The sequence below is a fragment of the Perognathus longimembris genome, chromosome 12, assembly GCF_023159225.1.
Source record: "Perognathus longimembris pacificus isolate PPM17 chromosome 12, ASM2315922v1, whole genome shotgun sequence".
In the NCBI taxonomy this organism is placed as follows: Eukaryota; Metazoa; Chordata; class Mammalia; order Rodentia; family Heteromyidae; genus Perognathus; species Perognathus longimembris.
The window spans coordinates 24341683-24353971 of record NC_063172.1 but is presented as its reverse complement, the minus strand read 5'-3'; the positions used below and the strand labels follow the sequence as shown (position 1 = coordinate 24353971).

Below are 12289 nucleotides of genomic sequence, written 5' to 3'. Positions count from 1 at the left end.
CAGAAGAAACACAATGCTTTGCTTTTATTTCTTCTAATTTTTTTAGTATATTAGGTGTTGTCCTTTAATGGTATGACCAGATTGTATTGTAATAAAAATAATTGTAAATCACCAGACTTATTTGTGAGTCTTAAATTACTATAATATAAACATAAAACAATTTTTTTTTTGCCGAAACTGCACTGATACATCAACCCTATTTTCCCAGTTGGTGACAAGAGCCTTTAAACATAGCTCGCTTTATTTAACTTTTCATTTCCTTTTAGCAATTAAAAAAAGTAAAGTATATTTCAGTTATTTAAGACTCAGTCTTTTTTATTTTAAAATTTCAATTTCATATTTAAGGCTTCAGTTTGTTCCATACTCCAGTTCCATTCCCGGTTTAAGAGAGCTGTGGCCAAACTCTCACAAATTTCTGCCAAGCCAGTCCTAATGAATTACTTCTGTGATGTTGAGTTGTGAGAAGAGTTAAAAGCTACTTTATTTTCCTCCTCTTCTTTTGCCCTTTGGTGGTGGGAACGTGATAGTAGAAGAAATAGTGGCAGAAGGACTTCTGCTAAAATTGTACACTCATGTGCTCTCAACTGACAGACACATACACACATACACACACACACACACACACACACACATGCATGTGCCCGTGCTGACTTCAGTAATCACTGGTCTTTGAATGCTGGTTATGTGCCTTTTAGCATCTCTTAATGCCATAGACTTTAGGTGCAACTTGTTGAATTGGCCATTAAGTCCATGCTTCATAACATATAGTAGTGTTTAAGTGTTTAAATATTTTATGAAAAATGAAGTGAAATAAGAACATTAAATTTTTATCACCTGAATTATTTTACATGTAATGAAAGAATTCTTCAGTGATGTTTCTTAAGTTGAATCATCTTTGGTTTTGGAGGTTCAAATTTGAAATAGGTTTCTTTTTAGCTGAATACCTTTGCTTGTCATTTAACATACTAAAATATTTTTAGTATTGGTGACTGTGGAGATGTACGGAGCTGAATTTGAAAGATTCACATAGCCTTCAAGGTGCTTAATGTGGGAACAAAACAAATAATTGTAATTTATTAAATTGGCTTTGAACCACAAATTTATTCTGTGGTAGGACCTACTTCACTCTACAACAGGCAAATCTATAGATGAATGTGTGTACCTGAAGAAGAAACCTGAGATGATGATATTGTTGCTGGTTCATTATTAGGGAAAAAATTGCAAGATGTGGAATACTCATACTTTAGGACCATTATTAAATAAATTAGAGTTTAGATATAATACAAAAACTATAACCATGAACAGTTGGTGTGAAAACCTATACAGTTCTAAGTGATAACTAATGGGTGAGTAATGTATGCAGTGTGGATACGCCAAACAAAGGTAATACGTATGGGGCAGGATGGACAAGGATGACATAGCTTCACCATGCTAGATTGGCATAAAATGCAAAACATTATTTCTAGAACTTTTTTAAGAAACATTTTCCAGCTGTAATTACCACGGATTAAAAAAAAAAACATGGAAAATGAAACTGTGATTTGGGAGGTGCACTTTGTAAAAACTCCTTTCATAGTTGCCAGCCAGCTTAACTAAGAGACTCAGTCTTTGAAAGAGAGAGAGAGAGAGAGAGAGAGAGTGTGTGTGTGTGTGAGAGAGATGGTACTTGAGATTTGAACTCAGGCCTAAGCACCATCACTTAGCATTTTGCTGAAGGTTAGCTCTCTGCAACTTGAGCCATAGCTCCACTTCCAGGTTTTTGATGGTTATTTGGAGATAATAGTATCAGGACTTTTCTGCCCAGATTGGCTTTGAACTTCAGATTTCAGCCTCCTGGGTAGCTAGGCATAAGCCATGATCTCTAGCAAGACACAGTAATTTTTATTCAATGTACAGTTTGATTCAGTGATTGCAGTTTTTGTATATAGATAAAGTGCTGTTTTATTTAATAATGATCCTGAAGTGTAAGAATAACCTGCAGTAGTATTCCACATCTTGGTTTCCTTATTTCCCATGATAAAGTTGAACCAGCATTAAGAATTTCAATCTCAGTTTTCTTCTTCATGTACTTACATTCATTTATAGTACAGAAAAGTAGAATATTTTTAAGCTCATATGAACATGGTAAAGACCAGAAACTGCTTTTGTTTTCTAGCAGTCAATGAAAATAGATTTGTGAACCTCACATAAATCACCATGTCCCTAACATCAAATCCTATTATTTAGGCAAGCAGCAAAAACAACTATTTCTTGTACTGATTATAAACAGAAGCCAGGTGCCAGTGACTCATGCCTAAAATATTAGCTATTCAGAAGGCTGAGATCTGATGATCCAGGTTCAAAGCTAGCCTGAGCAGACAAACCTGATAGTCTTATTTCCAATTATCTAGTAAGAAACCAGAACTGGAGGCATGGATCAAGAGGTAGAGCACTAGTAGTGAGTCAAAAGCAGATCAAGAGCTCAAGGCCCTGAGTTCAAGCCCTAGTACCAAGTACAAAGTAAAAGAGAAAAGGGAGGGAGGGAAAGGGAAAGAGGGAGAGAACAAAAAAGGTTTCTGTAATATAGAAAACAAGTATAATACACATGGCTTTAATAAGTACAGATTCCAATTTCAAGTTGTTTTTTTAAGTCTTTGAAACAGAATTAGAGTTTTAACACAGGGTTTTATACTTGCTGTGGTGGTGCTCTAGCACTTGGAGTCACATCTCAAGCCCTTTCTTTAGCAATTTTTCACTTTCTTCTTGAGTTAGCATATATTAGTTATACTATGGGGATTCTACTGTGACAGTTTCATAGTTGCATACAGTACTATAGATATTTTTCAAGTAGGGTGTCATGCTATTTGTCTAGGCCAGCATCATATGTAATACTCCTATGTACACCTTTGATATAACTGAGATTATAAGCATGCATCCTACATACTTCATTTATTTTATTGTGATGGAGTTTCCTTTTCCCTAGGCTGGCCTCAGACTCTGATCCTGCTCATTTTTCCATCCTGAGTAGCTGGGTTTATAGGCCTGTACCATCATGCCTGCCCTCAAAAGCTTGAAACAGCATTCAATACATAACCTAGAAATTGAGAAAAATGAAGGAAAAGGTGGTGTGGGAGGGGAATGGATGAATGAGAATGTTGATCAAGATGCACTGTATTCAGAAACTGCTTTGTTGACTGGCAACTCCTTTGTACAACTACTTAAAAGCTAATAAAACATTTAAAAAAACACCTTAGTTTTAGGTTGAAAATATAAAACAATTCTTTGGTATGACATTAGCAGTTATTTTTTCTAATTTTCTCCTAACATTGTGATATTTACTCATATTATTTTGACAGTTTTCATATTTATAACAGTCATAGTAGTTTTCAACTATATCTTTATAATATTAGTCCTTTCCTAGTGCTCTTTGGGAGTTTTTATTTTGAACAATTGGTGTCGTTTAAATCTTGTGGCTTTGAATAATATAGAGAAAGCAAGTCAGACTGTTTTGTCTTTCAGTAGGTGATTTGTTTTTTATGCATGAGCTGTTAGATGATTCCTTATTCCTTATATTCCATGAACAGTAATTTAAGCAGGAGAAGAAATGGGAACAGCTTTGTGTGCCTGCATATAAATACATGTGGAATAATCTTTTAGAAGTTCTATTTTTTCCTCTAGTATTTATATTGACGAAGCAATATCTATGTGAAATATCTCTGGTCTTGACTGAGCTAATGGGTAGAATAAGCTAGTAAAATATAGACTGACTAGTTTTACTTGGAAGACATATATCATTTCTTGTTCCATTGGACAAAGCAAGTCATGGCTATCACATCAGTGGGATAAAAAATATATTTTATTTTCCTCAGGATACTTAATATAGTTTGACAGACACTTGTAAATTGCTAGTGTTTAGCTGTTAATGAATACAGAGTTACTTGGGGAAATACTTTTTTCTGTCAATTATTCAGTTAAGTTTAATCTCTTTAAAGCTATATTAAGAGTATTTCTCAAGCTATCAAATGTACAAATCAAATCAACCATGAGGTCTGGAGTAAAGCCTAAGATCATGCATTCACAATCAGTTTCTAGGTGATATAATGTTGTTTGTCTTGAACACACTTTTTGAATAGCAAGGCTCTAATATCATGGACCCTTTGCCTAGATTCAAGCCACCAAAAAGAAGCCCTGGTGTGCATATTGTGACCTTTAAGGACTAGGTGCAGGAAAGGGATACTAAAGGCGAACATTAATGTGTAGGAGAACAAGAGGAATGTGAGGTTATTCCTAATAAAGAAAAAGAGGAGAGGCTGCGAGTATGTCCTAGTGGCAAGAGTGCTTTCCTGTATATATGAAGCCCCAGGTTTGATTCCCCCACACCACATATATAGAAAATGGCTAGAAGTGGCGCTGTGGCTCAAGTGGCAGAATGCTAGCCTTGAGCACAAAGAAGCCAGGGACAGTACTCAGTCCCCAAATCTAAGGCCCAGTACTGGCAAAAAAAAAAAAAAAAAAAAAAAAAGGAGAATGCAGAAATTATTAATTGGATGCCTGTAGAGATTAAGAAAAATAAAAGTTGAAAAAGCAAACCCAAATATACCACTTAGTTTGTTTCAAAGTAGGTATAGTAACTTGGTGAAGAGAGTGCTGACTTCAGTGCACTTGTACAATCAATAGAAGGAAATAGAGTAGACTGTGAAAGTCAATGTGTTAAAGGCTCAGCCAAACAGAAGGATAGGGTAATATTTAAAGGAGGATAAATTGAGAGTTCAGCTGAGAAAAGGAGAGTTTTTTTTTATTATTATGGATAAGGTACAATGAAAGGTGGAAAATATTTTGTCCAATATTTCACTGTGAGGTGATTCAAAAAAAGTAGAAGTAACCTATTAAGAAGGACAAGATGAGGCCATGTTTCAGAGGTTACAGATACTAATTAAAGAAAAAAACAACTTCCAAATGTAATAAAGACCTGGTTTGAACTAGGTGATCCGGAATATGTTAAGAAAGAGTTTTCCAACTAATCCAGAGTTAATTGCCTTTTGGGGGACTTAGACATTACTAGTGTGACAGTGATAATGACTGTCATTAATGCTTTATTAAAACTGTTGATATAACTGATCTAGTTGGTACATATTTTTTATTTCAAAAAAATCCTTCCTATAGTCAGTATATCAGTTAAGTTTGTATAGAAAGAGAACAATGAAACATGTTTTCTAGATTATATAACCAGTTAGAACTAACTAACTTTTGAAAACTGTGATTTGGGTAAACTTAAGTGTTCTATTACTATCTTATTTAATTTTAAGTTTCTTTTAGCATTATTTCCTGTGCCTTTTATTGTTATTGTAAAGATGATGTACAGAGGGATTATGGTTACATAAGTCAGGTAATTTTTGAGCAGTGTCACCCCATCCCTCACTGTCCCCCCGCCTTCCTTTTTAATGTGTGCTGGTCCTGGGGCTTGAACTCAGGGCCTGGGCACTGTCCCTGAGCTTTTATGCTCAAAGCTAGCTCTCTACTACTTGAGCCACAGCTCCACTTCTGTATTTTTTGGTGCTTACTTGGAGATAAGAGTCTCAAGAAGTTTAATGCCAGGGCTGACTTTGAGCTACTATCTTCAGATCTCAGCTTCCTGAGTAGTGAGGACTACAGGTGTGAGCCACTGGCGCCCGGACATTTTACTCATTTTTGAATGAATATTTTATCATTTTAGTGTCATCACTATAGGAAGAACATGAGATTTAACACTAATGAAAAATTAAATTTGAAACAAGTAATGGGTTAAAAAAATGATCTCAATTTCAATGCATAAAAATACTTATATATGAAAAGTTCCTAAATTTCATGGTATATAAATAAGATAATTTATTAATATTCCTTTCTTTATAATGATGATAAACAGAATTATTGTCCATATGAGTTATGGAAGTAGATAAGAATTTATTTAAAAATAATACATACCTTTAGCTGGCTGCTGCTGGCTCATGCCTGTAATCCTAGCTCCTCAGGAGGCTGAAATCTGAGGATTGCAGTTCAAAGCCAGCCCAGGTAGGAAAGTCCTTGAGACTCTTATCTTCAATTAATCACTAGAAAACCAGAAGTGGTGCTGTGGCTCAAGTGGAAAAGCCCTAGCCTTGAGCTCAGGGACAGTGCCCAGGCCCAGAGTTCAAGCCCCATGACTGAAATAATAAAAATAATAACAACAACAACAATGATATGTACCTTTAATATATATTTAAAATACATTTTCAAATATAGTGTATTATAATCCAGTTAAATATGTAATATTTAATAACTTCATTTGTTGACAGTATTATATATATACACATATATGTGTATAGAATTTATTTTGTTTTTTCTAGTAGTTCATATTGCTGAGCCACTAAAGCAAGCAAGGAAATACAGTTCCTTTTTGTGACAGTTGGTCAGATATTTTTTTCCCCAATAGCAAAATCCTAAGGCACTAGATATCTGCCCAGTAAGCACTTTTTAATAGTCTTTGGCATTGCTTTGAAAGGAAAATGAATTTAGTAGGAATTTTGTTTCTCTTTTTTTTTCAGACACTGGCCAAAAGAAGACCTTAGACAAGAAAGATGGGAGACGAATGTCTTTTCAGAAACCTAAAGGGACTATTGAGTATACTGTAAGTTATTTGCTGTTGGCAAAACAATTTATCTAGGTAATGGCCTAAAATATTTTCTGCTTGTTACAGAATAAAGCAAACATCTTCACTTCAAACATTTGCACTTAATCTTAGATAATTTTTCTTTAATAATAATTTCTAAGTTTTTAATTGCATCTTAGCAGTTTTTCCTTAATGAGAAACTTTACAGTGAGCTATATGGATAGTTATTTTAGCAAATTTAATTTGATATTGATGATGGTTTACTTGGTGTTCAAAGTTCTTATGCTACAATAATTTTCATTAGATTAGGATATTAGGGGAAAATATGCTTTTCAAGAAATGTGATCTTCCTTATAATCTGGAATACAGATGCAGTATATTGACAGTTGTAATAGTTAAAAGATAAATTGATAGCTAAGTTTCTCCAACTGTGAAAATGGAGCTTATTTTTATGTTGTTAGCATAACCTCAAATCTCAGTACTCTAATTTTCTTCTGGTTACTTTGAGAAGTTGAATTTAGCTTATTACAAATATTATTTACTTAGATAATATTAACATGTAATTAATTTTAGTTAGCTTAGTTTTATCTCATGTTTTCCAGCATTAGAATTATGTTAAGAAAGCCAGATGTAGTGGATCATACCTATTCCTAACTATTCAAGGGGCTGAGAGTAGTGGATCCTGGTTTGAAGCTAGCTTAGGCAGACAGATCCTCTAGACTCTTATCTGAATTAATCAGCAAAATAAAAGCAAAAACAAAAAAATCCAAACAGACCAAGGCATAGAATACCAGCCAAGAGCCAGGATGTGAGGCCCAGTACCAGTACACACACCACCACCACCACCACCACCACCATCATCACCACTACCACCCCACCAGAGAAAAGATAAGAAAATGCCATTTTGAACATTAACATTTGTTTTGGTGTGAGCTTTTTTTTTTTGCCAGTCCTGGGCCTTGGACTCAGGGCCTGAGCACTTTCCCTGGCTTCTTTTTGCTCAAGGCTAGCACTCTGCCACTTGAGCCACAGCGCCATTCCTCACCTTTTCTGTTTATGTGGTGCTGAGGAATTGAACCCAGGACTTCATGCATGCAAGGCAAGCACTCTACCTCTAAGCCATATTCCCAGCCCTTGCCATGAGCTTTTATAATATGAATTTTAATTACTTATCATGAATTCTTAAAATTGAACAGCTTATTAAAATATTGAGTTATTTTTACACATTGTATAATGGACAGTTTGAGTATAAGTATTTATAAAAGGTTAAGAACTGGATATTATAAGATAAAATTAAATTTATTGCTGTCAAAAGAATCATATTGTTTGTGCTTACATAGTTGAGAAGATAAGTTTAAGTAGCAAAAGATTAACGCAATGATTTATTCCTTGGTGTTTACTAAACTGTAGGAATAAGGAATAAGCTGCTCATAAAAATATAGGATATATTTGGTTGGGACTGTGGCTTAGTAGTAGAGTGCTTGCCTAGCATTCATGAAGCCCTGGGTTCAATTCCTCTGTACTACATAAAGAGAAAAAGCTGAAAGTGGCATTGTGGCTCAAGTGGTAGAGTGCTAGCCTTGAGCAAAAGAAGCTCAGGGACAGTGCCCAGGCCCTAAGTTCAAGCCCAGGACTGACCAAAAAATAAATTTATTTATATTTTTATGGTATATAGATTAATTGCTTGCACATGTTTAGGAAGAACCATAAAGTTTGTTGGTTTGAGTTTAGAAATTTATCACTCCTTCCTTATAATTTAGTAAAACTGTGCTGTCTGTAACAAAACAAATTTGTGACCCATTTGGGGGGGAAGATTAATTGAAAATTGAAAATTTCTTTCTATGTCATAAATGACTTTTGAAAAATCAAGTATTTGTCATAATAAATTTTATATAAGATAATTTTGGAATTTAAGTCAGAATCTATTTCTCTATTTTTTTCTTTCCTCTTTCTTACTCAGAACCAGAGTTTGAACTCATGGCCTTGCACTTGCTCAGAAGGAGCAGTACCGCCTGAGACATGCTCCCAGCCTTCTCTGTTTTGTTTTTTGAATAGGGTCTCATGTTTTTGCCTAGGCTTGCCTAGACTGCACTCCTATTTTCACTTCCTGTGATAGGTGTATACCAACCACCATGATCTGTATTGGTAGAGATGAGGTCTTCCTAACTTTGAGGCTTGATCTTTGCCAAGGCTAATCTTGAACTTGATCCTCCCAATTTCTGCTTCCCAAGTTGCTGACATTGTAGGCATGAGAAAGCATATATATATATATATATATATATATATATATATATATATACACATGCAGTTATGTTTATACATATATTTATACAAATACACATTTTAAATTGTGAAATCAGTAAAATTGATCATTTTCTTCCCTATTACTCTAATTCATCTTTCTACTCAACCACTTTTCCAGTTATCAAACCTAGTAGCTTTTTATTCTTTTTTGTTTTTTTAATTTTTTTTTTCGCCAGTCCTGGGACTTGGATTCGGGGCCTGAGAGCACTGTCTCTGGCTTCTTTTTGCTCAAGGCTAGCACTCTGCCGCTTGAACCACAGCACCACTTCTGGCCATTTTCTATATATGTGGTGCTGGGGAATTAAACCCGGGGCCTCATGTATAGGAGGCAAGCTTGCCACTAAGCCATATCCCCAACCCTAGCTTTTTCTTCTTGTTTCTTCCTGTTTATCATGTTTTTCCCAGTTTAACCTATCTCCTTTTTGAGATTCTGTAATAATTCTTTCATTGAGGATTAGTAGTTGGAAAATCATAGATTACATCTCAAAAAGGTTCTCCTGTTCTTGCTATTATGTTGATTTTATCTTTCATCTATGTGGCTGCTGTCATTGATTTTAGATGTGAATACTTGTGATTTCCTTGTACTTTTTCACTGACATTTCATTTTCTTAGAGAGCTTAAGAACTTTTTTTCTATTCCTACTTTTCTTGCTGTTACATTTCTTTTTTTTTTTTCTTTTTTTTACCAGTTCTGGGCCTTGGGCTCAGCGCCTGAGCACTGTCCTGGCTTCTCTTTGCTCAAGGCTAGCACTCTGCCACTTGAGCCACAGCACCCCTTCTGGCCGTTTTCTATATATATAGTGCTGGGGAATCGAACCCAGGGCTTCATGTATAGGAGTCATGCACTCTTGCCACTGGGCCACATTCCCAGCCCCTGTTCTTTACATTTCTGATTATCAATTCATGACAAGTCATAGCTTGTAAAAATAATGATGCATCTCCCATTCTTTCATAATGTTGGATATTCTTATTTTTCTTTTCCATTCTTGAGTTTGTTGAAACTTTTAGAGTCCACATCAGTGTCTTACTTAGGTTTGGCCTAACTTGCCTTTACTTTCACAACTCCATTCAATAATCTTTTTTGTTTGTTTGTTTGTTTGTTTGTTTGTTTGTTTTGCCAGTCCTGGGCCTTGGACTCAGGGCCTGAGCACAGTCCCTGGCTTCTTTTTGCTCAAGGCTAGCACTCTGCCACTTGAGCCACAGCCCCACTTCTGGCCATTTTCTATATATGTGGTGCTGAGGAATCGAACCCAGGGCTTCATGTATAAAGGCAAGCACTCTTTTCACTAGGCCATATTCCCAGCCCACTAAAGTGTCTTTTAATACATATTTTTGTCACCTCAATTTGCTGCTTCTTGGGTTTTTTGGGGGGAGTCACCTTTTTGGTTGATACTGACATTTGACCTCAGGACCTTCTTTACTAGGAAGGGATCTACTATTTGAGCTATACCCCCAAGCCCATTTATTTGCTTTGGTAATTTTTTGGGTAGTGTCTCATTTTTGCCCTTGGGTCATGATCGTATAATTGACCTCTCCCAGGGGTTGAACTCAGGGTATCATACTTTAGGTAGACAAGCCCTAGCCCTTCAGAGAGATTTTATATTATCTCAGTTAAGATACCATAATGTGTAAATGAAGGAATTTACATAAATGGAATGAAGGAGAGCTCAATTGTGTTTTACTGAGTTCATACCCTACTGCTGTCCCACCCCTAAGTAATAATCAGTAAATATCATATAGTTTTTCTGTTTTACCAAGGTAAAATAATTTACTTTTTTCTTTTAAACAGGTTGAATCAAGGGATTCTTTGAATAGTATAGCCCTGAAGTATGATACAACACCCAATGAACTTGTTCAACTAAATAAGTTATTCTCCCGAGCAGTTGTTACTGGACAGGTATTGTTATTTAAATGTGTTGATGTTTAGAATCATTAAATAGAAAGTACTCCTTGCACATGGTTACTAATGTGGAAGATTTGAGAACAATAATTTTTGTGTGCTTTGAATAAATCATGTTGGCTCTACAAGAAAAAGGTATTACTTTATCTTTAAAATTTTTCTTTTTAACACATAATTTAAAAAATTGCTTTTGCAAATATATAAAAAATATTCAAAGTGATTCATGCCAATTGATGAGAATTTCCAAAATTCCAAACAGCCTGTTTTCTTTCCCACTTCACATGTATTTTCAGGCATATTCATGTCTTCTCTTTTGGGGTTAAAGATCCTTTTTTTTGTTTGTTTTAAGTTTAACATTGATTCTTGAAAAATGTTCTGTTTAAGCATAGCACTATCTCAGCCATTTTCTCTCTCACTTTTTTGAGGTTGTAGTGTTTGAGGTGGTGGTTCAGGCTGTTTTCAAACTTACATATCCTTGGCTTGCCTCAAACGCAAGCCCTTCTCCCTCTCCCTGCTTAATGCTAAGATTATAGGTATATACTAACATGCCCAGCTCCCAATCTCAAATTTTTCATCTGTGCATAGTGATGTGTTTTATTGATATAGTTTATAGCTATAGTCACAATCTTTAACTGTTTTTAACTTGCTTGGTAATGGTAACTTTGCTATAGTTTACAGTTGAGTGTGCCTATTTAAGTATATATGTATGTCTATCTATCTATCTATCTGTCTATCTATCTATCTATCTATAAGTATTTGACTAGGGAGAATTCCTAGAAGTCTATCTATCTATCTATCTATCTATCTATAAGCATTTGACTAGGGAAAATTCCTAGAAGTAATATTGTTGGATGAAAGAGATATGTACAGGTTAAATTTCATTAGCCATTGCATTTAAGGTGAACATTTGTTACTCTCTCATGCCTTAACACTATGTCTTTACTTTATCAGACCTGTTATGTTCATATATATTGTTATAATCGGAACATTTTTACTTATTTCTTTTATTGCTAAAAGCTATTGCTAATGATACTTGCCCATAGAACATTATCTGAATATTAACATTTCAGTTTCTCTTTTCATGAATATTTTCTTATAGGTTTTATATGTTCCTGATCCTGAATATGTCTCCAGTGTTGAGAGCTCTCCATCTCTAAGCCCTATAAGTCCTCTGTCACCAACATCATCTGAAGCTGAATTTGATAAGACCACTGTAAGTATCTGCATTTTAAAGATGGCTTTGGAGACATTTCACAGTATATATGTTGTTCATCATGTTTTTTTTTTGTTCTTATTTTTGTGCCAGTATGGGGACTTGAACTTAGAGCAAGGCTAGTACCAGCTCTACCATTTGAAGCAGACTTCTACTTTCCAGAATCTTGCCTAGTTAATTAAAGTTAGAGTTAAGAGTTTCTAGGATTTATCTCTGTTCTGGATGGCTTAAAAAAAATTAAACCCATTTGATAAGGAGTTTTGTGGTTC

The 12289-nt window shown here is 35.0% G+C and overlaps 1 protein-coding gene across 7 annotated transcripts in view; it reads left to right on the top strand.

The window, feature by feature from the left end:
* Oxr1 (oxidation resistance 1) overlaps positions 1-12289 on the top strand; it is a 274194-nt gene that overhangs the window by 216476 nt on the left and 45429 nt on the right. For all 7 annotated transcript variants that reach the window (XM_048358825.1, XM_048358828.1, XM_048358831.1 and 4 more), the window contains 3 exons: positions 6540-6622; positions 10697-10804; positions 11907-12020. In XM_048358825.1, the coding sequence (XP_048214782.1) occupies positions 6540-6622; positions 10697-10804; positions 11907-12020 (305 nt within the window). The remainder of the gene's footprint in view (positions 1-6539; positions 6623-10696; positions 10805-11906; positions 12021-12289) is intronic.